This window comes from Ovis canadensis, chromosome 3, assembly GCF_042477335.2.
Source record: "Ovis canadensis isolate MfBH-ARS-UI-01 breed Bighorn chromosome 3, ARS-UI_OviCan_v2, whole genome shotgun sequence".
Taxonomy (NCBI): Eukaryota; Metazoa; Chordata; class Mammalia; order Artiodactyla; family Bovidae; genus Ovis; species Ovis canadensis.
In genome coordinates, this window is record NC_091247.1 from 43743202 (window position 1) to 43768994 (window position 25793).

Below are 25793 nucleotides of genomic sequence, written 5' to 3' on the forward strand. Positions count from 1 at the left end.
AAAACTTGGGTTGGGAAATCCTCCACTTGATTCTTGACAGAAAAGGGATGGCAGCTCCATCACTGTGGTCATTTAATACAGCCTAAGCCCTTCACCACATGTCACCAAACAGTCAGAAAGGCTCTGTGCGTGATGGGGAGGAAGGCAGTGTTTTGAAAGCATATGCAGTTCTACCAAAACTGTCCATGTTCCCCTTTTTCCAGCTGCGTTCTTTTCATCATTCCAGTTGTGTTCAAGCTGTAGTCTATGACACCTTTACCTGTTTAGGTCATAGCATTGTCAGTGTTTTCTTGGGTTTTAAAAATAGAGATGTTGGAGGGAGGGAAGTTGAACCTGCTTGGTAACAGGGTAGGTAGGCACAGGCACACAAGCGAGAAAGTCAAAATCACGGTTTCCATGGTAATGTTTAACTTGTCTGTGTTGTACACATTTCTCAAGAAATACATTCAGTAGACTACCCAGTGATAAAAATTGCTCCACCGCCACACAAAGGTAGATTTCCCAATGAATTCCTCTGTTGTAACCAGCCCCGGACAGGGAACTCATGTCCTGAGTCTTGACCTCTGAAATCGGCATCTTTTTTGAAAATGGGAGGGAGGCGGGTGGAATTCGTTTCTGTGGGATTGATTCCATCTCCTTCCTTTCTTCCTTGGCAGATATATGTTGGGGAAAGGAGGAAAACGGAAGTTTGACGAGCATGAAGATGGGCTGGAAGGCAAAATCGTGTCCCCGTCAGACGGTCCGTCCAAGGTGTCTTACACCTTACAGCGCCAGACTATCTTCAACATTTCCCTTATGAAGCTCTACAACCACAGGCCCCTCACCGAGCCCAGCCTGCAGAAGACCGTGCTCATCAACAACATGTTGCGGCGCATCCAGGAGGAGCTGAAGCAGGAGGGCAGCCTGCGGCCCGCGTTCCCCGCCTCCTCGCCGCCCGCCGCCGCCGCCGACCCGCTGGGCGCCAGCGCCCGGGAGGCGCCGCCCGCCTTCAGCCAGCCCGCTCCCGCGCCCTGCGAGCTGGGCGGCGCCGCGGCCCTGGAGGCCTGCCTCACCCCCGCCTCGCTGCTCGAGGACGACGACCCGGACACGTTTTGCACTTCCTCGCCGGCAGCCCCCGCCAGACTCGCGCCTCCCGCCCTCCTCCCGCCGGAAAAGGACAGCTTCTCCTCCGCCCTGGACGAGATCGAGGAGCTCTGTCCCACATCTACCTCCACGGAGGCCGCGGAGGCCGACGGCCCGAAAGGGGACTCCTCCTCCGGCGGGCCCGGCGCGCCTCAGAGACCCGAGGGGCTGCAGGACGGCGGCCGGCCCGAGGACCCGAAACTGATGGACTCCCTGCCTGGCAACTTTGAGATCACCGCGTCCACGGGCTTCCTCACAGACTTGACGCTGGACGACATCCTGTTCGCCGACATTGACACGTCCATGTACGACTTCGACCCCTGCACGTCCGCGTCGGGGACCGCCTCCAAGATGTCCCCCGTGTCTGCCGATGACCTCCTCAAGACGCTGGCCCCCTACAGCAGCCAGCCTGTCGCCCCGAGCCAGCCTTTCAAGATGGACCTCACCGAGCTGGACCATATCATGGAGGTGCTGGTCGGGTCCTGAGCCCCGGGGGCCCCCCGCACCTGCGCCCCACCCCACCCCACCCCCCGCGCCCCGACAGCTCTCCGCACTGTGCATGCACCCTTGCTTGCCTTCTTCTGAGAAGAACATTCTACAAAAGGATCACACTAGTTTTTGCTTTGAGCAGAGTTGGAGTGCCTTCATCCAAGTATGACCACTTTTAATACGCTTTTTTTTTGAGTGGTTCCTCAGAGACCTGCTACCCCGGAATAAGAAAGAATACATTTGAAGACGATGTGGCTGTGTTGAATGACAAAAACAGTTCAAGTGAAGCACAAGGAATAAGTTGGGAAAGCTGTAAATTGCATGTGCATATTTGTCTATTTTTTCTATAAGTTTTATTGCAAGAGGTAAAAAAACAAAAAGAATATATATATATATTATTTAGATAATCTCAGTACCTTTTCTGGCATTTTCGCCCTGTATAGGTTGACTTGGCAATTCAGCCTTTTTAGAGGCATTAACTACTCCTCGTAAGTGTTGCATTTACATGGCTGTTTAGAAACTGCTGCCCAAATTTATTTTATATTTTTGTACAGATTCTGCAGTTTATGATATTGTTTTTCTAAAAACAAATGCTGTTTATACATATGAGATAGCTATTTTGATAGGATTTGCTCACATAGTTCCTGCAAACTTCAGATGTACAAGTTGCACTTGTACTTTTATAGAGTTGTAATGTTTTATATGTGTTTGGTGCAAAGAGAAAATTGGATCAAATCAATCCGCAGTTGATGTCCCCAGATGCAAACACACACACACACACAGCGCTTTAAAAAGGGCCAGGAGATATCACACCCAGATTTCATGAGCACTGACCCCCTGGCATGAACACCCGCCAGCACTGTGACTTCCAAAGCCAGAGCCACCTGTGCTCATCAAGCTTGCATTTAAGCAGTTGGCTGGAGGCAGCCATGGAGCTCCGGGTTTACATGATGGTTCTCTCGCTCGCTCTCTGAAGGGGAAGTCTACCAAGTATTCTATTTATGCCAAGTCTGCGCTTTTAATTGTTTTTATTTTTTTTAAAACAAAACCCCAGATCTTTCCCTTTTTAGCATAATTTTTATGAAGACCTGAAATTTTACACACGAATAGAATTTTATGAAAAGCGACCAACCCCTTCATGGAACTAAACCCTATTGCAATGCTTAGGGCTCACCAAGAAGGAACTCTTCCCCCGGAAGGCATCCATCATGTTGCTCGGTTGTCTTTTCCAGCTTCCCTTCCCTAGAGCTTTCGTTCCCTCTGTTGCTAAGTGCTGAAAATGACATCTTCATGATCACCACAGTGAGCCTGACTCTCCTTGGCCCAGCCTGGGATGTACTCGTGTGACACCCATGGCTCTTGAACCAGGAGTTGGCCCCATTACATCACGGCCTCTGATCTGGTTGCTTTCTCCAATCAACTGCTTTAACTTCACTTTACAAGGCTGTTTTACCCAAATACACAGGACTTTCTATGCATGTCCCCTTCTCCCCCCTACTTTGCCATCCTCTCTCTGCCAGGAGAACTAGCTTTTTATTCCTAGTGATATACTTTTAATTTTGAAATGTTTGCGATGTATCATGCTTATTGCCGAAATTGTTTATGGCCTTTCTGTTCAGTTTTTTCTTTTCTTCCAATGGTACTTTAGCTGGTTACAACCTATATTGTTGAAACGCAGATGGCTTCTTTAGGAATAACTTTTATATTTATTTAAGAATTTTTAAATTATGGGATTTGTGTTGTTGTTGTTGTCTTTGTTGTTGGTCATTTGTCAATATTCAGTCACCAATTCTGCTCACTTCTTGCCATGGATAAAATTGAGTCTTTCTGGCCAATTAAAAAAAGACAGCTTTATAAAATGGCACTTTAAACAAGCCATAGATAGTTTTATTTTTATAATGCACATGGCAAAGCAAATACATTTGTGATGAAGGAACTGCTCATCTAAGCAAAAGATTTGTGTATGATATGATTAAATCTTTCTACATTCTGATTTACTCCCCCCCACCCCAGCCCCTACCCGCCCACCTAAATGTGTTTTTAAAGGCTAATTATCAACTCATTCAAGCAGTGAGAAATCGATCAAATTGCACTGTTCTCCTGTAAGCACCCTCCACCAGACACTTCTTACTACTGCGGATGTGTCATTCCCTATAATAGGACCAGGGACCATATAGTTAAGGTGAGGGTTTTTGTAGATGCTTCCAGTGTCACTGTGCCTGTCCATTTGAAGGGCTTCCTTTTCCTGTAGAGAACAAGACCGCCCAGACGCCATGCTTCTGCTCGCTGGAGGACCCAGCAAACCCTCCACATGCCGCACACAGACACATACGTGTCCGTGCACAATAGTGTTCATTATCCCGGACAATAACAGGGTAAGGCGGCTGATTTGCCATTGTTAAAAACTGATTGATAGTAACTTAGAACAACTGTACTTTGGTTGGATTAGCAAATTGTGTGTTTAAACAAGTCCCATATGTTGGGCAGCAGTTCAAATAAGCACTGCGAAATGTTGCCCACACGTGGTTCTCCCACTCTCCCGCATTGATAAGGCTGGGCTTCAGGATCAAAACAAAAACCCCCAACAGCAGCACGCAAGTGCTTTTTAACTCTGGACACCCTTGCCATGAATTCTTGGTATTCAAGGTCTAATGAGGAAGAACATGGGAAGTTAGTGGCCCTTTTTTGAAAGAACAAAACCACCAAGTGTTCCAGTTATCTTTGTGTCTTATTTTGACAAAGCGATGTCCCAACAGGGAAGAACGTGAGCCTGTGTGTGATCTCTGAGCCCCAGTTCGAGCATGGAACGAGCGTCCACATGCTACCCGGCGGCAGTGCCTTTTCCCTCCTGAAGGACACCACGTGGGTTTCAGAGTCAGGCAGGCAGTGTGAGGTGCCTTTAGGAGAGCGACATGCTGACTGGGGCTGGGAGAGGACAATTATTGACAGTGATGTGCAATGAAGTGACAAGATGAGAGCAGAATAAGAGCTTTGAATTTGAAGTGATTTTTTTTCATAAGTTATTTATTCCTTTTTTTTTCTGTGTAAATATATTTATTTTACTGTGGAGCTCTAACAACATCTGGATGGTAACATGTGCAGAATGTAAGTAGGAATGTATTCTCCTGTAGGAATGTCAATCTGTACTAGGAGGGGGTCTGAGCCAGACCCCTGGGTCTTCTCATCGTATGCACAGTCCACATTCATTTTTACTCTCTCCTCTAAAATATGGGTGTATTTGAAATATGCAAAAGGTATGGATGAGGAATGTTTTAATACCTCCAAATTTTTAAGAAAATCAAGCATCAAAGGGTTGATATTTTTAAACTTTTTTTAGTCGTACTTTCTCTCTGTGACAGAAGGGGCAACCACACCACTGACACCCTCATTCACACCAAAGGGTGAGAACTAGCCAAGCCACCTCCACTGGAGGAGTGTCTTTCTCAATTGTGCTGTTTATTGCCATAGCCCCTCAGAGTGTCCCAACTGCCCTGAGATCAATCAAGGAAAATTTCTTAAATAAATAAACTCCAAAGAGCCAAAGTGTCAACTTACGGATCATTTTTAAAGCTTAAATTTATTAACCACCCTTGGTGGTAAATAATGAATTATGAATCTGCAGGGCAGCCTTCTCAGATGACAGATGTTAAAAAAAAAAAAAAAAACCAACCAGAGAGAGAGACTCTACTTTGTGCAGCGATTGTTATTCTCTATATGAATTGTCTTAATTTCAAAATCTTGTTACAAATTGGACCTTTATACACTTTCTGAAAAGAATTGAAAAGAGCATATTTAACCTTTTCTGGCTGTAAATGGTTAACTTCCTGTAACTGCCAGTGGCAGTAAGGTGTGTGCGTCCTGCTTATGTACAATTGTTTTCAGGGCTTCTGAGAATGAGTCTAAATGGTTCTTGAAAATTAGCCAGGATCAAGTACTATTGCAAATAAAGCCAATAAAAATTGTGGATGTCTTTTGGGGATAACAAGTTTAGAAGAGAAGTGTGGTCCATACAACCAAGATTTGGAAAAGATGTACATAGCAACATGTTTGGTGCATGGTTTTTGAGGAGGGCTTTTGTCAAAAAGGAGGTGTAACCTTTCCCCCACAGACCTGAGAGCTGTGCCTTTTCTATGCAATATTACAGACGTTACATCAGAACCCAGATGGTTGTATTCACATGTAGGTTTGGGCTGTAATCTGAACAATTGGACAGATTAAATGTACATGGAAATGAGCAGTCTTACTTTTGTAGTTTTATATTATACAATAAACAGTTAAAGATGAGAGAGGTGTGTTTGCCGTTTCCTTCCGCCTGGAGTACAGCCAGCTCGTATGTCACCGTCTGCCCATTTCAGTGAACAGTACCCCTCCCACCCCCCACCTGCCTCCGCTGAAGTTGGTGCTATCACCGTCTCCCTCCGTCTCCATCTCAGAAGCTCTTTTCTCTGTTGGTTCTCCCCCTGCCTCTTGGGTGCTTCTCAAACCTCCTTCTCCAACTCTTTCTAACATTGGGTTTTTCCCAGGGTTCAGTTGGTGACCAGCTCTTCGCTGAGCCTCTACTCTGCTTGTTTTCCCAAGGGTTCCTAATCCATCCAGGACTCTGAAAACTGATTTCCAGCTCCTACCTCTCTCCCAGCTTCCCTGGTGGCTCAGACAGTAAAGAATCTGCCTGCAATGCAGGAGACCGGAGTTCGATCCCTTGGTCGGGAAAGTCCCCGAAAAAGGGACTAGCTATCCACTCCAGTATCCTTGCCTGGAGAATTCCGTGGACAGGGGAGCCTGATGGGCTACAGTCCATGGGATAGGAAAAGAATCAGACAGGACTGAGTGACTAACACTTTCACTTTTTCACCTCTCTCCCAAGCTCTGGACTTCAGCCAAGCTTTGCCATCTCATATTCAGTACATCTAAAACAGCCTCATTTAGAGGCTGGTCCTTCCTCTTTGGGCCTGTCTTTGGCCTCATCACCCTTCTCCCAGGTGTATTCCAGCAGCTTCCTTTCCGGACCCACTACAGCTTCTGCTTCCCCAGCTCAAGCCGTCTTCCCCCTTCACCTCCAATTATTCCACCTGCTTCCTAGCTGCTCTTGACCGCCGTTGGGTCGTTTCTCTAACACCCTTGTGGCCAGGTTTGGCATTCCAAAGCACAAGTGGTTCACAAATTTGTTGCACATCTTCTGGCAGCACCACCCCCCATTTATACAGTCCAGCTCCCCTCTGGCCCTCTCCCAGTCCTCCATAGGGTCGTGGGGGAGACCCAGTGCGATCTCCGTGGCAGCCGTGCCATCTTGGAGGGAGTCATGGGATCCTAGGCTCATCTGCTCTGGGTAGTTTTGGGCCACTCTTGCCAGCTGGTGAGGGAATGGAGCTGGAAAATGAGGGTTCCGGTCAATCAGCCAGGGAATATGGTGGCAATTGGGGAGCACTTGAGAGCTAGTATAGGTTGAATTGTGTCCTCAATAAAAGATCTGTTAAAAATTCTGACCCTCAAGACCTCAGAAAGTGACCTTAATTTGGAAATAATTTTACTATTTTAACTTTAAAATTTATCAAACTTAAATGAGTCAAGTTGGGTGGGTCCTAATCCTAATGACTAGTGTCCTTATTTTTAAAAGGGGAGATTTAGACACAACCCTGTGAAGATGAAGGCGGAGATCGGGGTAACATGTCAGCACATCAAGGAACACCAAAGATTGCCAGCAAACCACCAGAAGCTGGAGGGGGCAGGGGTGGCATGAACAGATTTCTTCCTCAGGGCTCTCAGAAGGCACTGGCCCTGCTGACACCTCAGTCTCTGACTTCTAGCCTCCGGGATGATTTCTATCGTTGAGGCCACTCTGTATTACGGCAGCCCTAGCAGACTCACAGTGGGGAGAACAGGCTTAGCTCTATTCAGACAGCCTGGTGGAGATGCTCATTAGGGCACTAGAAATAAGAGGCTGCTGCTCAGTAGAAAGGTTTGTGTCTGGAACATGAGCATCTGCTACTAATTAGAGATGGGACTTGGGTGACTCGTTCAATTTCTGTGCTCCCGAGGAGGAAGAGAGTCATGGCTCCTAAGTCTGTTGGAAGATGTTGACAGGGCAAGAAAAATGCAAGCTGTGGGCGTTGTCTATCCTCTCGTGCCTCCACCTGCACCTAGTGCAGTAGGCATCAGAACATCTGTTGAACTGAAAAAACAATCAGGGACTTCCCTGGCGGTCCCGGGGCTAAGACTCCACGCTCCCAAAGCAGGGAGCCCGAGTTAGATCCCTGGTCAGGGAACTAGATCCCATGTGCCACAAGTAAAGATTCTACATGCCACATCGAAGACCCAGCACAGCCAGATAACTAAATAATATTAAAACAAACAAACACTAGTTGATTCTTCTCTCCAGAGGAGAGAAGCCCAGAGCCTGATCTTCCTTGTCTGGGTCCCAGACCCACTCCCATCCGGCCCTCTGGCGGCCCCTGTTGCCAGCCCATAGCATGCGTGCTCCTGCTTGTGCCCCCAGACCTGCTGTAGAAGTTTCATCCATCACCCCCAGGCCAAGCTTAAGTGCCTGCACGTGAAGCCTCCTTCTTTTCTGGAGGACTCTGCCTTTGCAAAGACACTTAGCAAGGCCAACTGTGTCTCAGGCTAGTTTCTGAGCTACCCCCTGCTACCTGTACAACTGTGCAACTATGTTTCCTGTGCTACCCCCTGCTGTTTGGGAGAGCAGTCACCTTACTGATGTTCATTTCTGACAGAGGTCAGCAAACTTCAGCCCTTCGGCCAAATCCTGCCCGCTGCCTGTTGGTGTGAGTTTTATTGGAACATGGCCACATTTGTTCATGTGGATTGTCTGACTGCTGTCCGAGTGCAATGGTCACAGAGACCGTATGGCCCTCAAAGTCTGAAATATTTGCTCTTTGGCCTTTAACAGGAAAAATTTACCAAGCCTTGATCTTTGCAAACCACACAGTGCTTAGGACAGAATCTGACCATAGTTGAGGCCAGGCTATAGCCGTTTTGCTCAGGGTCTTAGACCGGGACGTCTAGAAAGGGGTCTGGAAATTGGCACAGTACAAGGGTGGGGGCAGTGGAGTCAGTGCTGGAGCAGGGGAGGCTGAGGGTTAGACAGGGCAGGGGAGTCAGAAAAGTCACACAAAAATGGAATCTTCTGAGGGCTTAACACCTGGGGAGGCTTAGAAGTGGATCTTCTGGCCAAAGGGCCCCATTTTACAGATGTGAAAGCTGAAACCCGGAGAGGGGAAGTGATTCTTGTTTTTATGACAAGAGAACGTAGCGTGGGGGTTCATGGTTTTGCAGTCAGACTGCCTGAGTTTGAGTCCTGCCTCCATCATTGATGGTCTATATGTGACCTTGGACAAGTTTTCGAAACTGCCTACACCTCAGCTTTCTCATCTGTAAGGTGAGGGTCATAAGTGAGCTTATCTCATGAAATGATAGAGATCACATGTGAAGCACAACAGGTCTAGGGCGTTAAAAAAAAAAAATCCTCAAATGTTAGCTGTAGCAAACATGGCAGTGGCAAGGCTAAAATCCAGGCCTCTGCTTGGTGTGGGGTTTTAGGTCAGGCCAGTAAGCAAACCTGGGGCCTCTTAACATTGAAAGCACAATTTATGGGGTCACCACCATTTCCCTAACACCACACTTGTCATCATGGCATTCAGCTGTGTATTTACTGAGGACACTGTGCTCCAAGCTTCTGTGACAGTATGGGGTCCCAGGGTCCCTACTGTCTCCTCTGTCCTTGCTTTTATGTACATTTGCTCCTTTGGGATAGGAATCTTAGCTGAATTGGGAGGTTCGGCATCACCACTTGCTGAGCACTCACACAAGCCAGACGCCACTGGGTGCCACGTGCATGATCTGGTGGACTCTGCCCGAGCCCTCTCAGGTTTATCTGGCCACCTCCGCTTTATAGAGGAGGGAGTCCGGACTCAAAGAGGCTAAGCAACCTTCCGAAGGTCACACAGCTGGCACATGGCAGAGCCGGGATTGCAGGCTGGGCCTCTCTGACCCTTATAACCCCTTCAGCACACTCTCCTATCACCCATCGTCACTGCTGGTGTCATTCCAGCGAGGCAGGTGCCGCCTGGAAGCTGAGCAAAGTGAGGGAGTCAGGAGATGGTAGCCCAATCAGAACTTCACCTCTGTCACTTGCCTGATCTTTGGACAAGCCGCTTCACCCCACCGCTTCTCCACAGGGGAATGGCTCCCTCCCGGCACACTGAGGCACTACCCCGAGGGACAAGAGAGGAAGGTGTCCCAGTGCGGCCAGAAGTGAACCAGGAGATGGGACTGCTTAACAGGGCTTGACACTGTGTGACCTTGGATCGGCTGCTTCCCCTCCCAGGGACTCAGTTGGCTCAGTGGCCAAGGAAGGAGGCAGGACTACATTCATGCCACATGCTTCGGGCTGTGCTTCTTCCTGGCTGCCAAGTTGGAATCATGGGGGCCTCCCTCCGCCAGCATCTCTGGGCACAGAGCCCCAGGCCTCGGGAGTTTACAAAGCCACTCAGGTGGGAGGAGAGCTGCTGCACTCGGCCCCCCAGCACCAGCCTTCCCAGCTGCTGGGTGTGCATGAGCATGACTGGGGAGGCGCACACACTGGCGCCATCCCTGGAGCTGGGAGCCCCTTGTAGCAGGCTGGCTGCTCCAGCCCCACAGCCGGCCTGCTGCCTCCTTCCCATCCTCCTCCCTCCCTCCCTGGGCAGGGAAGCCAAGCTGCCAGCTGCTAGCAAGGCCTATTGTTCAGCAGTGACAAGAAGTGGCTGCAGAAGCCCAGGCCCCAGGAAAGGCTCGAGACGGTAAGGGGCAGGGGTGGGCCAAGCTGGGGAGATGTCTTCTCGGGGTTTGGCCTGCCTGCCTGGAGAAGCCAGAGCACAGACACACCCAGCAGACTTCACACTTGTCTCCTCGAGACGTCATCACCAGAGGAAGTGCGTGTCACTGTTTCTGTGTGCCAGCGTTGCCGAGCCAGGCTGCCTCTACAAAAGGATTTATGGTCACTTATCTCCCAGCTGAGTGCTGAAAATGGTGCCAGGTGGCCAAGTGCTTTGGAAATGCTGTTGTTCGAAGTCAGTCCAATCCACGCGCTCATGGGGAATGCTGCCTCCTTGGGCCTGGAGAGGTTCCAGAGAAGGCGACAGTCATCCTGGACGTTTGTGTGTGTGTGTGTGTGTGTGTGTGTGTGTGTGTGTGTGTAGTTTAGCGGTGTAGGAAGCATTTCACATCCATCGTGCTGTTTGATTCTCAGGACAAATCAGGAGCGGGTGGCAGCGGAGGGAGGCTGAGCTTGCTCGGGGAAACTGAGGTACACAGAGGGGCAGGGGTACAGGCCCGGGCTCTGAACTCCTACCTTTATTACCTTCTGGTGGTTCCGAGTTTAAAGAAACTGGCCTGAAAGTTAATTATGAAAAAGAAGGGTCAACAGCCTGCCTTGGAGCTTGCAGTCACAAATCTCTTGGAACTTGGTAACAGACTCGCTAAGAGCTATAGCCATTAGGAGCTTCCTTTCAGTCCTTTCTGTCCCTGAGAGTCTCTCTCCCTTGCCCCGACTGGCACACACTCTCCCAATGTTGAGGAGAGCAGAAGGGGTTTAGCTAAGGGGGCACCAAGGCCTTCCTCAGTTCTCAGCTGTGAGGCTTACCTAACTGTGACTCCTGGAGCCAGGCCAAACACTCAGCCTAAAAAGACCAGCACTTGGAAGGTCAACCAGCTTCGGGATAAATGCTGAGTCCTCCTACTCGCCCCAAACCCAATTGCTGTTCCCAGGCCTTGTGGATGTCGACCTTCTGCAGCCGCTCTGCCCCTGGGCTGGCCTCTCTCTTTCTCCCAGCACTCCCCCGACTCCCTCCCACGCTCCTCCGTCTCTGACTCAAGCCTCTCCCTGCTGCCTTCTCCTCCTTTCGGTCTCTCCCTGCCTCCATCTGTCTCCTACTTTACTACTTGGAAGCCATCTTTGCTGCTGCAAACTCTGCTGAGGACACCACCTTTCTGCCCTGGAGCCTTCCCCCTTCTCTTAGGTCCAGGGAGCTGGGCTCCAGCTTCTGGGCTTTGAGGCAAGCCTGGCGGGATGGGAGGCTCCAGGGCTTGGGTTTCTTGAAGTCCAGGACCTCTGAGTCACCAGGCAAGGGCCCTCAGAATGTCTGAGCAGGCCTCCCCTGATGCTCAGGGGCCCTGAGTACCTGGCTTCGCCATCTGGGGCCATCCAGACTCCCAGCTGCGGGTCAGTGGGGATAAGAAGTTTTCCAGCTGTTTTCCAGGTTAGCCTGAGCAGCTCTGACTGGCTTGAGTCCAGCTGGGCTGTGGGTGTGGAGGGAGTCTCTAGGCAGAGAGGAAGGGCTCCCTGGGCTGGCTGAACTGGTAGGGGGTGGGGGCAGGGGCCAGCAGAGGGGGGCTGTGAGGAAGGGGTTGGGGGCTGTGCCAGCAGGGAGTGGGCAGTGGAAGAGGCTTGGGTCATTTTTCTAAGGGGCCCTCAAACCAACTGTGCAGCGTGGGCAGGGGCTGCTTGGGACCCTGTTCGGGGGCCGACAGGTAGGGGGAAAACCTGTGCCCAGAGGAAGATGGAGGTGGGGCCGCTTTCTTCTGTAAAACACCTTCTCTCTGCTGGACACTGGACTAGGTCTTCTCTTGGCCACCCACTCACAAACTCAGGCAGGGAAACTGAGGCCCAGGAAAGTTAAGCACGTTGTCCAAGGCAGCACAGTTGGTATTGATATTTGGGATCTGCGTGTGCCTACAGGCCTCTGTTCAGCAAGACACGGACATGTCACACTGCTGCTGGGGGCCTGGGCCATGCTGTGGGCCGTGGTGGAGACAGTGCCACACAAAAGCTTGTCCGTGATCTCTAGCTATCTTGGGGCTGGCTCAGAGGGGCATGATCTGTTCCCTAAATCCTAAATCCTAGCAGTCTGCATCCCCCACCTGCCAGACCCCTCAGTTTGGCTACAGGGAAGAATCAGATGGGCAAGAGAGCCTCTGGAGGCCAGAAGAGCTCTTGCTCACTGATATTGCTCCTTGTGGGTCATAGCAAACAGAGGAGAGAGCTCTTCCCACCTGGAAGTGATCTGCAAGCTTGTCTGATGGTGGAGGCTGCAGGAAGACAAGGCTGGGGTAACTGCAGGTTAGGGAGCCCTTGGGCTTTCATTCAGTTCACCTCTGTCCACTAGTCCCTCGTATCCCCATCACAGCAGATGGTGCCTGCGTTCCTAACAAGCTTCCAGGAGATGCTGGTTCATGGACCACACATCAAATAGCCAAGTGTGTGATTATGTCACTCTTGCACTCAGTCGACTTTCTTGGAATAAAATCCAAAGTTCTTATCGTGACTTCTGCAGCCCCTGCTACTTCTCCAGCCTTACATCCCCCCTCTCTCTGTTCACTTTGCTCCCACGGCCCATGGCCTCTTGCTCCTATGGCATGCACTGCTTCCTTAGAGGGTGCCTCCCTGTGCTGATTGGGTGCTCGTATCTGGGCTGGAATTTGTGTGTTTTTGAGGCCATATCCCCAGCGCCTGATACAGGGACTGACCCTCCAGGGTAGCTACTTGCTGAAGGAGTAGACAGACTAGATTCTTCTGGACATCGGGGCTCGAGGACTGAGCAAAGCAAATGGGCACCTGCCCTTCTGCAGCCCACAGCCTTGTTCCCCAGGAGGAAGCTGGGATGAACCGAGAAACCCATCAGGCATGGTCAATATTCCTGACTTCTTCCTATGTCTGCCCGGGGCTGTTTCCCACCCACTGTCTCACTAACAGCTCAGCAAGGCAGGTGCTGCCATGACCACCTGCTTCTCCTCACAGGGTGGGCTTCTGCCCGCTGCTCTTTAGGGCTCCACTTGCTGTCCCCTGGGCCAGTGACCTGAGTGCCTCACCCCTTCCTCTCTCAGGACCAAACCTGGGGTGACCTGTGGGATTTGGAGAAGAGGTCAGCTGCCATACCCTGTGTGCTCAGGCTGGGGGCCACACTCACGCCCTGGGGATGTGAGCTATCCACACTCCTTGCTCCCCAATACTGAGGTCTGGGAGGGGTGAGAAGAGGGAAGGTGAGGGCATGCTAGCTCCAGTCTGTAGGGAGGAGCCCCCAGGGGCATCGTCTAAAGCCAGATAATTGATTGAGATAATGAGGTGTGTTTTGGTCTTGCTGCCAGGTAAGAGGTACTTGCCATTTCCAACTGGTGGAGTTGTGTGTTCCTAGTCTGAACCTCCCTGCCCCCATCACCTAAAGGGAGCAGAAATCTCTTTAAAATTATTTTTAAAGATTTTTAAATTAATAGGCTATTATTCTTTCAGAGCATTTTTAGGTTTATAGGAAAATTGTACAAGAAAGCCAAGTTCCCTTCTAGTCTCTTATCCTGCTCCATCAAATTTCCCCCGTGTTGACTTAAAATCCAGCTCACAACCTAAAAGTTGAGAGTTCTGTTTTATTCAGTAGGCATATTTAGGATTTCAAGCCCAGGAGACAGCATCCCAAGTGACCCTGAGAGAACTGATCTGAGGAGGCAGAGGGCAATGGGTGAAGGGGAGGAGTCAGGTTATATAGAAGTTTGCAACAAAGGGCAGGTAGTCTGAACATCAAAAGTATTTTTGTGAATTAAAGAAAGCCATCTATCTCCAGTTAAGAACTTTAGCGTTTTTTCTATGTATTGGAAGATGCAAGAGGCTGGGCTCACTGAAATCATTCCTTCCATAGGCATCTCAGCTATCTGGGGCCAGTACCCGGAGTTTTTCCTCAGTGCTCACCGTAAGAGTGGTTGCAGCCTGTTGGCTGCCAGAGTGCAGATATTGTTCTTCCTTCCTGGTTGCCCTGGAGGGCTGGAATTGCTGATGACTGTGACATCCTTGTTCATTAATGTGGCAGGAAATAATCCATTTCTCACCTGTTATTAACACTTTGCATTCATATGTTATATTTGTTGCAGTTGATTAGCCAATATCGATACATTATTATTACCTAAAGTCCACAACTGATGATAGGGTTCACCTTTGTGTTGTGCTGTTCCATGGGTTTTGACAAATGTCATATGTGTGACAGTATGTGTCATACAGAATACTTTCACTGCCCTAAAAATACCCAGTGTTCCTCCTGTTCATCCCTACCCTCTCCTCTTGGCAATCCCTGATTTCTAATAACTCCATAATTTTACCTTTTCCAGAAGGTCATATAATTGGGATCGTACAATATGTAGCCTTTTCAGACTGGCTTCTTATTAGTAATACACAGTTGAGTTTCCTCCATGTCTTTTCATGGCTGGTTAGCCCATTTCATTTTATTGTTGAAGAAATTCTGCTGTTTGGATATTGAAACCCAGGAGTACCCTCTGGGGCTCCTAGGCACAGAAGCCATTTTTTGTCCCCTGTTTCTTGTTGGGTCTTCCCTGGTGGCTCAGACAGTAAAGAATCCACCTGCAATGTGGGGAAACTGGGTTCAATCCCTGGGTTGGGAAGATCCCATGCAGAAAGGAACGGATACCCACTCCAGGATTCTGGCCTCAAGAATTTCATGGACAGTATGGTGTTTTTTGTAGGCATGACTCCAACCTCCATGACCTTCCCTGAATTCCAAAGGGCAGATCTGAACAGTTAACCTGAACAGCTAATCAAGGGAGGAGCAGCCAAGAAACCACCTGAGACAAGACTACAGGCACCAGAGCTCATCAAGACTAGAAGACCACCTGAGACCCTGCACGTACCCTAATCTTGCCAGCACCCCCACACTTGAACTATTTGCTATAGAAATTCCTCAACAAATCCTCCCAGGTTGGCACACAGTTTTTCCAGGCAGAAGCCTGCTGTGTCCCCCTCTGCCTGGCAAAGCCATAAGGTTATCTTTTCTGCTTCACCCAAAATTCTGCCTCAGATTTGATTCAGCACTGAGTTGTAGAGAGGCTGAAATTTTGGCATCAATATATGATGTTTTGTGTATCCATTCACCTACTGAAGGACATCGTGGTTGCTTCCGGTTTCTGGTGCTTTTGAATAAAGCTACTATAAACATTTGTGTGCAGCATTTTCGTGTGGGCATGATATTTGAACTTGTTTGGGTAAACGTTGAGCATGATTGCTGGATCATGTGGAATCACCGACTCAATGGACATGAATTTCAGCAAACTCTGGGATATAGGGAAAGACAGAGGAGACTGGCGTGCTGCAGTCTGTGAGGCTGCTAAGAGTCGGAAACGACTTAGAGAATGAACGTGCACGAGTGCTCAGTCGCTTCAGTCGAGGCTGACTCTTTGCAACCCCATGGATTGTAGCCCACCAGGCTCCACTGTCTATGGGGATTCTACAGACAAGAACAGTGGACTAGGTTGCCATGCCCTCCTCCGAGGGATCTTCCCAACCCAGAGATCAAACTCATGTCTCTTATGTCTCCTGCACTGGCAACATATCACTCTGCTTTATTTTCTTCATAGCTTTTTATTATCATGTGAAGTTATGTTTGCTTCCATCTTCTCTTCTTCCTTCTTCTTTTTCTCTCCTATAACATACAAACCTCCTGACAATAGGGACCTGTCTTGGTCAACAAACTCTTCAGACACCAGATGGTCCAGCGACCCCAGATACTTGTACCACCCTGGGGAGGGGGACGCTAACCAGCAGCCCCTGAAACTTGACTGATGTCATGTTTTCAAGCAGCTCCCTGGTTGGAGACAGGACCTGATTGACCTGACAGAACAATAGAGAAATATGATATTTTCCCCTATGTGCTGAGGGCCAAGTTCACAGCCTCCCGGGTGGCATGGAACAGCAGCATGGGTTGTCAGAATAGGGATTCTATCGGAGGCAGAGAAAACTGGGCGGGAACCAGCTTTGCCTCAGTTTACCACCTCCTCCAACCTGGCCCCCCTCAACAATAGAACAGCTTTCCTTACACTCACCGTCTTCCCTCAGCTCCTTCTCTGCTGCACAACCTTTAGTGGCTCCCTATTGCCATGAGGAAATATGTAAAAAAAAAAAAAACAAAAAAAACAAAAAACCCTTTTCAGGCTTTGCAGCCCTGTTTTCTCCCATCCCACTGACTCTTCCCAGGACGCCCTCTTCCCAGCCCCCACCAGGCCCCGCCCACCCTCTGGAGCTCCGCTCACCCGCTCACCGCTCACCTCCTCTGGGAAACTTCCCTGAACTGCCTGTACTCACAGGCTCCTGCGGGCCTCCTGTCAGCCCCCGCCCCCGTTAGTTTGCTCAGCTCGCGGGGTTTCGGAGGATTGCTGGGGCCTGTTTGAGAGCTCGGACTCCAGAGGAACAGGGACCGAGTCCAGGGCCTGTGAGCGCCAGCTGGCTGTGGAGTGTGATTTGTTGGAAGGGGTAGGAGGGGAGACTGAGCCACCTTGGTGGGGCTAAGATCCCTAAGAGAGCACCAGCTCAGAGAGGTGGGGCCCGGCGCCCTGGAGAGGGGTCCGTGCAGCCGACCCTCCTCCCCTCCGTCTCCCTCCCCCAGTGCGGAGCCAGGCGAGTTGACTCAAGTGGCAGGAAAAATGCTCCCCCCACCCTTCCAAGCTGCTGCACATCTGTGCCCAGACAAAGCCAGCTATTAATCCTAGCTTTTGTGTGAGTGTTTGGGTGTTGAATTCCACTTGGATCTGCCAGCTTTTGGAAGGGGAGATTGGAGGGGATTTAATGACAACAAAAGGAACCCACTGAGGGGAATGGGAGGGGACCAGGGGGGCTAAGAAACCCAAGTGCATTCACTCTGAGCCTGGTGAGGGCTCCTGGGAGCTCAACTGCGACCAGAGCCTAGCAGCCTAACAGGGCTCCCAAATTCCCAGGGTTTGAGTCACAAAAAGAGGCCACGCCCCAGGAGAAAAACCCCAGCTTCACGGGCCTGCGGTTCACTCCAGACACTGCCTGACAGGGCCTGGCCACTGCCCCTGTCCCTTTCAAACCAGGGCAGCCTCTTACCCTGAGGGACCAAGCCCAGGTCATGGAGAGCCTTCAAGGCACCAGGAGTCCCAGCACAGCCATAAGGGCAGAAGGCCCGAGTAGTGGGCTGCCCGATGGCCTCTACCCGCCTCTCCTGAGAAGTCATTGAGCACCTGGTCCCGGCCAGAAGTTCCACCTCCAGGAAATTCAGTCCCCACCAACCCTAACTCAGCTGAGACATTAGAATAGCCCAGGACACAGTCCCAGCGTGTGTGTCTGTATCTAAGAATGTTGGGTAATTCTGAGGGGGGGAGGACCTGCTGCCCCAGGCAGGTGTTATTTGACTAGTTTGTGTAGCAGAAGCTCATTACTAGATTAATACGAGGCCTGAGGTGTGAACTGAAACCCCCTGATCTGCCCCTGCCCCTCCTGCTTTGTTAATTTCACTTTTTAAATGCATTTCCCATCTGTGGCTGTTTGACTCCCAAAGCTGGCCGAGCTGTCAGGTCACACAGTGAAGTACAAGTGGTTTTAACTCTGTGTGGTGCGGAGACAGACCCAAAGCTTCCTCCCGGTTTTTTTGCCTTAGCTGAGATGTCTGGTAATATTTATTCATTCATTTGATAGCTGACCGAAGTATTGCTCTGCAGGCCAAGTTCTGCTTTTAGCTGTTGGGCAAGAAACGCACAATGTGGCTGCCTGCTACAACTACGCTTCCGGGCTTAATGAACTGTTTTCTAGTGGCTGTTAGCACGTCCACAGATGTTTTATTCTACCTTAATTAATTCTAGGGCTTCCTAGGTGGCGCTAGTGGTAAAAAACAAAAACAAAAACCCACCTGCCAGTGCAGGAGATGTGGGTTCAATCCTTGGGTTGGGAAGATCCTCTAGAGGAGATCATGGCAACCCACTCTCGTATTCTTGCCTGGAGAATCCCATGGACAGGGATTGGGCTGGCTACAGTCCATAGGGTCGCAAAAGAGTCAGACATGACTGAAGCTCCTTGCTGCTGCTGCTGCTAAGTCACTTCAGTCATGTCCGACTCTGTGTGACCCCAGAGACAGCAGCTAACCAGGCTCCCCCGTCCCTGGGATTCTCCAGGCAAGAACACTGGAATGGGTTGCCATTTCCTTCTCCAATGCAGGAAAGTGAAAAGTGAAAGTGAAGTTGCTCAGTCATGTACGACTCTTCGCGATCCCATGGACTGCAGCCTACCAGGCTCCTCCATCCATGGGACTCTCCAGGCAAGAGTATTGGAGTGGGGTGCCATTGCCTTCTCCTCAGCATGGCACAATTAACTCTAGAAATAAAAAAGTAAGCTTGAATCATTCATTCATTCATTCATCCCTTCACTCAATCAGGCCCACCAGATCCTCTGTACTAAAAACCTGAAATGTTCTCCCAACACTTTCCTGCTCTTTGTGGAAGAGGAATGCATGGGTGCTATAAAGGCTCTCTCCTCCCACCACTGTTTCCCTGGACCTGGTCTCTGACAGCCCACAACCCCAACTGCCCTGGAGGTGGGTGGAGAATAGGGGGGTCACTTGCTGCCTCCGTGATGATGGCTTCCTCTGGGTCAGGGAGGATGCCCAACACCTGTAACTCTCAGGCTGAACCTTCTGGAAATCATAAAGCCACTTTATTCCCAAGGGCATAAAGCCCATTTTGTCAGATGGCACCTGCACCAGTTGTTGAGGGCCTCCCTGAGCCTGGGAGAGAGACCTCAGCCACTCCACTGACTGGGGAACACCATGTCTGGGGACACCTCGCTCTGCACTAGGGAGTGTCGATAGGAGCTCCCCGCTGGGTTGACAGTGAGGGGCTTGCAGGCACAGAGATGGTCATGAGGTTTAAGAGGATGGTGAGCTTTTAATCCCTTTGTCCTACTTCATAAGGGGTGGGGGAAGGGTGAGATGAATCCATAGATCTTGGGGAGCTCTGACACACCTGCCCATGAGCTGCAGTAAATGAAGTTATCGTGGAGGGAGGGAGAGTCAAGATGGACAGCAGTCCACAGGCTTCTCAGGATGCAGTGCCAGGGTGTGGAGGAAGGCCGGGGGTCCACACCCCTCACCAAGTGTGGCTCCTGGGGAATCAGTCCATGTGCAGAGGCTATGCAGACCCTTCTGCTGTCTGTGGCTCTGGGGCTAGGCTTCTCTTTCTCCAGCTTCCCTCCCAAGATGGTCAGAGGACCTCAGTGAGGGTCACAACCATCAGAGACTCCCTGTGTGTGTCTGCCCAACCCTCGGGCAGGAAGGGTCTAACTTCCTAAATCAGAAACAACAGAAGTGCCATTTATTGAGTGCCACGTGCCAGGTGACATGCTAAGCCCCTCACATGGCCTCAACTAGTGAAGACCATCCATGAGGTCAGCACTACTATTATTCCCATTTTATAGCTGTGTTCACTGAGACTTAGAGAAGTTAAGGGCCTAATGCCAGGTAACATGGCTAAATGGAGGTGAGGCAGGACTTCAAAGCCTGGACTCTTCTCTGCTCTGCTGGGGATCCCTCAGACCTCTGGATCCTTTTCTCCTTCCCCAGGGCCACCTCTCTCAGCCATTTTGCAGTCTAGCAATGTGGAAAAGGCCTGGAAGACAAGGAAAAATCCAATTTGAGTTGCTAGTTTGTCTTCTTGGTCAAAGGTGAGTTGCAATGAAGAAGATGAGTGGTCAGGAGATTACCTGGAGGTTTTACTGCCCCATGATGTTGATCTTTCCCCTCTCAGAAGAAAACAGATTAGCAAATTTTGCTCTAGAAAGTAAAATTTTAAAGTAAAAGTGAGTTGTATATTTTTCCTTTTGACAAAAACAAGTATGCCCTTTCTATGGCAAAACTAGAAAAAACAGAGACAAAAATAAAAATGTGAAATACTCCCTTGTGTTACTCAGAGGTGATGACTGCTAAAACCTTGCAGATATTTTTGTCAATATGCACATATTTTGTCAATATGCACTTTCTAAGTGCAGATACATACACGCACATACCCCTTTTCAGATTCTATTTTCCTAACAGAGCAAAAATTTTATTATTATTATTTGGAAACTGTGTTGTTTTTTTTAACTCAATAATTTATCTAAACATCTTTTCAAGTAGGGACATATTTATTCACCTACTCTAATGTATTCAACGGCTGTGTGGTATTCTGGTTTATGGCTGTACCATAATGATTCATTGAACTAATCTCCTAATGTTAAATAATTAGGAATTTCTACTTTTTGTCCTATTAAAATCTCCGTGCATCCTTATCTAGAATCTTGAAGTAAACCTAAAGAATCAAAAGGTGCGGGGTGGGGGGGGAAAGGTGCGATTGTGTTGTCCAGTAGCCCTCAGGAAAGATTGTAGGTGGGTATCCTCATAATCAGAGACTCCTGCTCCAGTCACACACACACACACAGACACACACACACATACACAATTGCTATTCCTAGAATATTCTTTCATTAAAAAAAAAGGTTGACAATTTGATACACGAAACACTATCTCATTACTGTTTTATTTAGCATTTCTTTCATTATTAATTGGGGTCAACAGTTTTTCATGTGCCTATTAGCCATTTTTATTTCCTCTCTCAGTTGCCCGTTCATGTCGTTTGTCTATTTTTCTATAGGATAATCTTTCTAACACGGTTCTCTTCTTTAGGTGAGTGGTTCTCAACCCTGGCATGTTAGAATCACCCGGAAGACTTTTTAAACAAAGAAAGAATAAAAGTGAGGGAGGGAGGAGGGGGGGAAGGAAGAATGACAAGGGAAGGAAAAAAGAAAGCAAAAAGGCTTCATCCCAGAGTAAATATTTGGTGGCGCCTGAGTTTCAATATTTTTTAAAGTGTCCTCGTGCTTCTAATTTGCAGTCATGGCTGAGAACCCTTGTTATAAATTAGATTTCTCCCACTGTCTGGCTCCAGATGCTTTCATCGCTGAATCTATTTTCATTTCTTTGACACTCAGTTTTCTCTGGTGAAAAATGGGCAGCAGAACTGGGAAGCAATACAGCACCCTCCTCCCAAATTCTATAATCCCATTGAGGAGGCTGGAGTTTCAGGAAAGAGGGTGAGGCAGACGCTGTGGTCAGGCTCTCTGCCAGGTGGATTGGAAAAAATTAAAAATGCTCAGTCAGGCAATTAGACTTTCCCTGAAGACAGCCTGAGCTCTAAGCGGAGGGGACGAGGCTGAGGTTTTTCCGAAACTTTGTCTCTACTGCACCCACCTTCAGATGCACAGCAATCTTGCCCTTTCTGGCACTTCACGGTTTAGAGTTGAATTTTTATTTGAGACATTTCCTCTGCTTTCAGAGGTCAGCATGAGACAGGAGGGGTATAGCTAAGGTATCAGGAGGGCACCAACCCCCTGGCTTCCAGGCCTGCCCTGGGCATGGGAGGGCTCTCTGGAGCACCTCCCTCGGGCTGCCAGCACCACCTCTAATCCTCCTGAAGGGCTTATGGCAGTCTCCAAACAAAGTTGAAATGAAAAATGAAATGAAATGAAAAACAAAGTTGAGTACCGTTAAAACTCAAAGGCTCCATCCCTTTCCCCTAAGAGAGTGCAGGCCATGCCGGTCCCACCTTGGGGACAGGATGGGATGAAAGGGTCTTTCTGGTGATTCAGGCAGGAAGGTCCCTGGAAAGCCCCAGGCTGTCTCGGCACCTCTCCAGGTCAGGCACAAGTAGGACGGCCAAACGTGGTAGAACAGGTTCATCAGCTTGAACCTTGGCCCACTTGGTGCGAGTGTGTGAACCTGAACCTCAGTTTCTTCTTGTGTGAAATGCTGATGTTCGGGCTGTTGAGAAGACTTCAGAAAAAGCAGTGCAAGCATACTGTAGATCCCCAGAAAATGCCTGGGGCGCTCTGTGCCTGTCTTTCCATGCCATTTCCCTACCCTCACCTGTCAGAGCTGAGGGCAATCTGAGTCCAGCCTGGGAATCTCCACCCCCCCTTTCCATCCCCATGGCCCCTACTTATTCCATTTCTCAGGACAGAGGAAGCAGCCCTGCCCACGTGGTCTCCAGGCCCCCACTGCTGAGTGGAACTGCACCTGCAAAGCTGTGTCCCTGCACGCAGCCTCCCTGCCTTCTCTCCTACCCTCTCCTCTCAAACCCAACAGCCTTTGCACTTTCCCATTCAGACTAAACTAAACCGTGTATTTATACTGTAAACATGATTTTTATCGAGCACTTTGCCCCAGGGACCAAGCTTCATTTCCAATACCTTACTGTTTACAGGAAGATTTTTGTTACCCCATCTTACAGATGAGGAAAGTCAGACTAGTTCTTCATAACTTGCCTAAACCCACAGGGCATTAAGGAACAGAAGTGGATTCTCATACTACCACGCTCTATGTTTTGTGTCATATATACTGACTGCCTGTGTGCTTGCCCCAAGTGTGTGTGCTAAATTGTTTCAGTCGTGTCTGACACTTTGCAACCCTATGAACTGTAGCCTGCCAGACTCCTCTGTCCATAGTGTTCTCCAGACAAGAATGGGTTGTCATGCCCTCCACTCAGGGATCTTCCTGACCCAAAGATTGAACTTGTGTCTCCTGCATTGGTGGGATTCCCTGGTGGCTCAGACAGTAAAGCGTCTGCCCTCCATGCGGTAGACCCGGGTTCAATCCCTGGGTCGAGAAGATCCCCTGGAGAGAAATGGCAACCTACTCCAGTATTCTCGCCTAGAAAATTCCATGGATGCAGGAGCCTGGTGGGCTACAGTCCATGGGGTCACAAAGAGTTGGACACGACTGAGCAACTTCACTTCACTCCTGCATTGGCAAGCGGGTTTTTTACCACTAGCACCACCTGGAAAGCCCTGTGCCTGCCGCAAGGAGCTCAAGTTCCAGCAGGAGTTCTCTCTCCCTCCCCTGGGCTCCCACTTCATCTTGTTCAGCTTGCTCTTCACCATTGATCCCACCCTGCCTAGCACTGGCTTTCTCTGGGTACCTCTCATTTCCTTTGACCTTAGGGAAGAAAATGTGTCTTTGTATCTTCTTCATCTTTGAGTCTGGCAGGAAGCTTAGAGAACTGTAGGTTCTTAAATTATGTTTCTAATTCTAAAGTAATGTGTTCATTATAGAAAAAAAAAGGAACACACAAAAAGTAAGCAGAAAACAAATATCACCTATAATCCCACTACTCAGAGAAAACCATTGCTAATATCTAGGCAAATTTCTTTCCAATCTCTCTCTCTACGTATATATAGGATTTGTAGATATATAGTTTTTATATTATATATATTGTGTGTATCCTGGAAAAGGAAATGGCAAACCACTCCAGTATTCTTGCCTGGAAAATTCCACGGACAGAGAAACCTGGCAGGCTACAGTCCATGGGTCGCAAAGATTTGGACGCAACTAAGTGACTAAACACACACACACACACACACACATATTAACTTGGGCTTCTCTGGTGGCTCAGACGGTAAAGAATCTGACTGCAATGCAGGAGACCCAGGGTCGATCCCTGGGCAGGGAAGATCCTCTGGAGAAGGGCATGGCAATGTTCAGTTCAGTTCAGTTCAGTTCAGTCGCTTAGTCGTGTCCGACTCTTTGCGACCCCATGAATCGCAGCACGCCAGGCCTCCCTGTCCATCACCAACTCCCGGAGTTCACTCAGACTCACGTCCATCGAGTCCGTGATGCCATCCAGCCATCTCATCCTGGGTTGTCCCCTTCTCCTCCTGCCCCCAATCCCTCCCAGCATCAGAGTCTTTTCCAATGAGTCATCTCTTCTCATGAGGTGGCCAAAATACTGGAGCTTCAGCCTCAGCATCATTCCTTCCAAAGAAATCCCAGGGTTGATCTCCTTCAGAATGGACTGGTTGGATCTCCTTGCAGTCCAAGGGACTCTCAAGAGTCTTCTCCAACACCACAGTTCAAAAGCATCAATTCTTCGGCACTCAGCTTTCTTCACAGTCCGACTCTCACATCCATACATGACCACAGGAAAAACCATAGCCTTGACTAGATGGACCTTAGTCGGCAAAGTAATGTCTCTGCTTTTGAATATGCTATCTAGGTTGGTCATAACTTTCCTTCCAAGGAGTAAGCGTCTTTTAATTTCATGGCTGCAGTCACCATTTGCAGTGATTTTGGAGCCCCCAAAAATAAAGTCTGACACTGTTTCCACTGTTTCCCCATCTGTTTCCCATGAAGTGAGGGACCAGATGCCGTGAGCTTCGTTTTCTGAATGTTGAGCTTTAAGCCAAGTTTTTCACTCTCCTCTTTCACTTTCATCAAGAGGCTTTTTAGCTCCTCTTCACTTTCTGCCATAAGGGTGGTGTCATCTGCATATCTGAGGTTATTGATATTTCTCCCGGCAATCTTGATTCCAGCTTGTGTTTCTTCCAGTCCAGCGTTTCTCATGATGTACTCTGCATAGAAGTTAAATAAGCAGGGTGACAATATACAGCCCTGACGGACTCCTTTTCCTATTTGGAACCAGTCTGTTGTTCCATGTCCAGTTCTAACTGTTGCTTCCTGACCTGCATACAAATTTCTCAAGAGGCAGGTCAGGTGGTCTGGTATTCCCATCTCTTTCAGAATTTTCCACAGTTTATTGTGATCCACACAGTCAAAGGCTTTGGCATAGTCAAGAAAGCAGAAATAGATGTTTTTCTGGAACTCTCTTGCTTTTTCCATGATCCAGCGGATGTTGGCAATTTGATCTCTGGTTCCTCTGCCTTCTCTAAAACCAGCTTGAACATCTGGAAGTTCACGGTTCACGTATTGCTGAAGCCTGGCTTGGAAAATTTTGAGCATTACTTTACTAGCATGTGAGATGAGTGCAATTGTGCGGTAGTTTGAGCATTGTTTGGCATTGCCTCTCTTTGGAATTGGAATGAAAACTGACCTTTTCTAGTCCTGTGGCCACTGCTGAGTTTTCCCAATTTGCTGGCATATTGAGTGCAGCACTTTCACAGCATCATCTTTTAGGATTTGAAACAGCTCCACTGGAATTCCATCACCTCCACTAGCTTTGTTCGTAGTGTTTCTAAGGCCCACTTGACTTCACATTCCAAGATGTCTGGCTCTAGATTAGTGATCACATCATCATGATTATCTGGGCTGTGAAGATCTTTTTTGTACAGTTCTTCTGTGTATTCTTGCCACCTCTTCTTAATATCTTCTGCTTCTGTTAGGTCCATACCATTTCTCTCCTTTATCGAGCCCATCTTTGCATGAAATGTTCCCTTGGTACCTCTAATTTTCTTGAAGAGATCTCTAATCTTTCCCATTCTGTTGTTTTCCTCTATTTCTTTGCATTGATCACTGAAGAAGGCTTTCTTATCTCTTCTTGCTATTCTTTGGAACTCTGCCTTCAAATGCTTATATCTTTCCTTGTCT

The 25793-nt window shown here is 48.9% G+C and overlaps 1 protein-coding gene and 2 long non-coding RNA genes across 4 annotated transcripts in view; 2 read left to right on the forward strand and 1 right to left on the reverse strand.

Moving 5' to 3' along the window:
* SERTAD2 (SERTA domain containing 2) overlaps nucleotides 1-1991 on the forward strand; it is a 108618-nt gene extending 106627 nt beyond the window's left edge. For both annotated transcript variants that reach the window (XM_069580346.1, XM_069580345.1), the window contains exon 2: nucleotides 657-1991. In XM_069580346.1, coding sequence (XP_069436447.1) covers nucleotides 661-1608 — 948 coding nt within the window. In that variant the 5' untranslated portion in view covers nucleotides 657-660 and the 3' untranslated portion in view covers nucleotides 1609-1991. The remainder of the gene's footprint in view (nucleotides 1-656) is intronic.
* Nucleotides 1992-9522: 7531 nt separating this feature from the next.
* Nucleotides 9523-15595, forward strand: LOC138438089 (uncharacterized). The gene is made up of 2 exons (XR_011256258.1): nucleotides 9523-10406; nucleotides 15127-15595. It is a non-coding gene; the product is annotated as an uncharacterized lncRNA (long non-coding RNA).
* A 438-nt stretch (nucleotides 15596-16033) lies between these two features.
* Nucleotides 16034-16759, reverse strand: LOC138438090 (uncharacterized). The gene is made up of 3 exons (XR_011256259.1): nucleotides 16702-16759; nucleotides 16480-16525; nucleotides 16034-16267 (listed from the first exon to the last, which is right to left on the reverse strand). It is a non-coding gene; the product is annotated as an uncharacterized lncRNA (long non-coding RNA).
* Between the last annotated feature and the right edge of the window lie 9034 nt (nucleotides 16760-25793).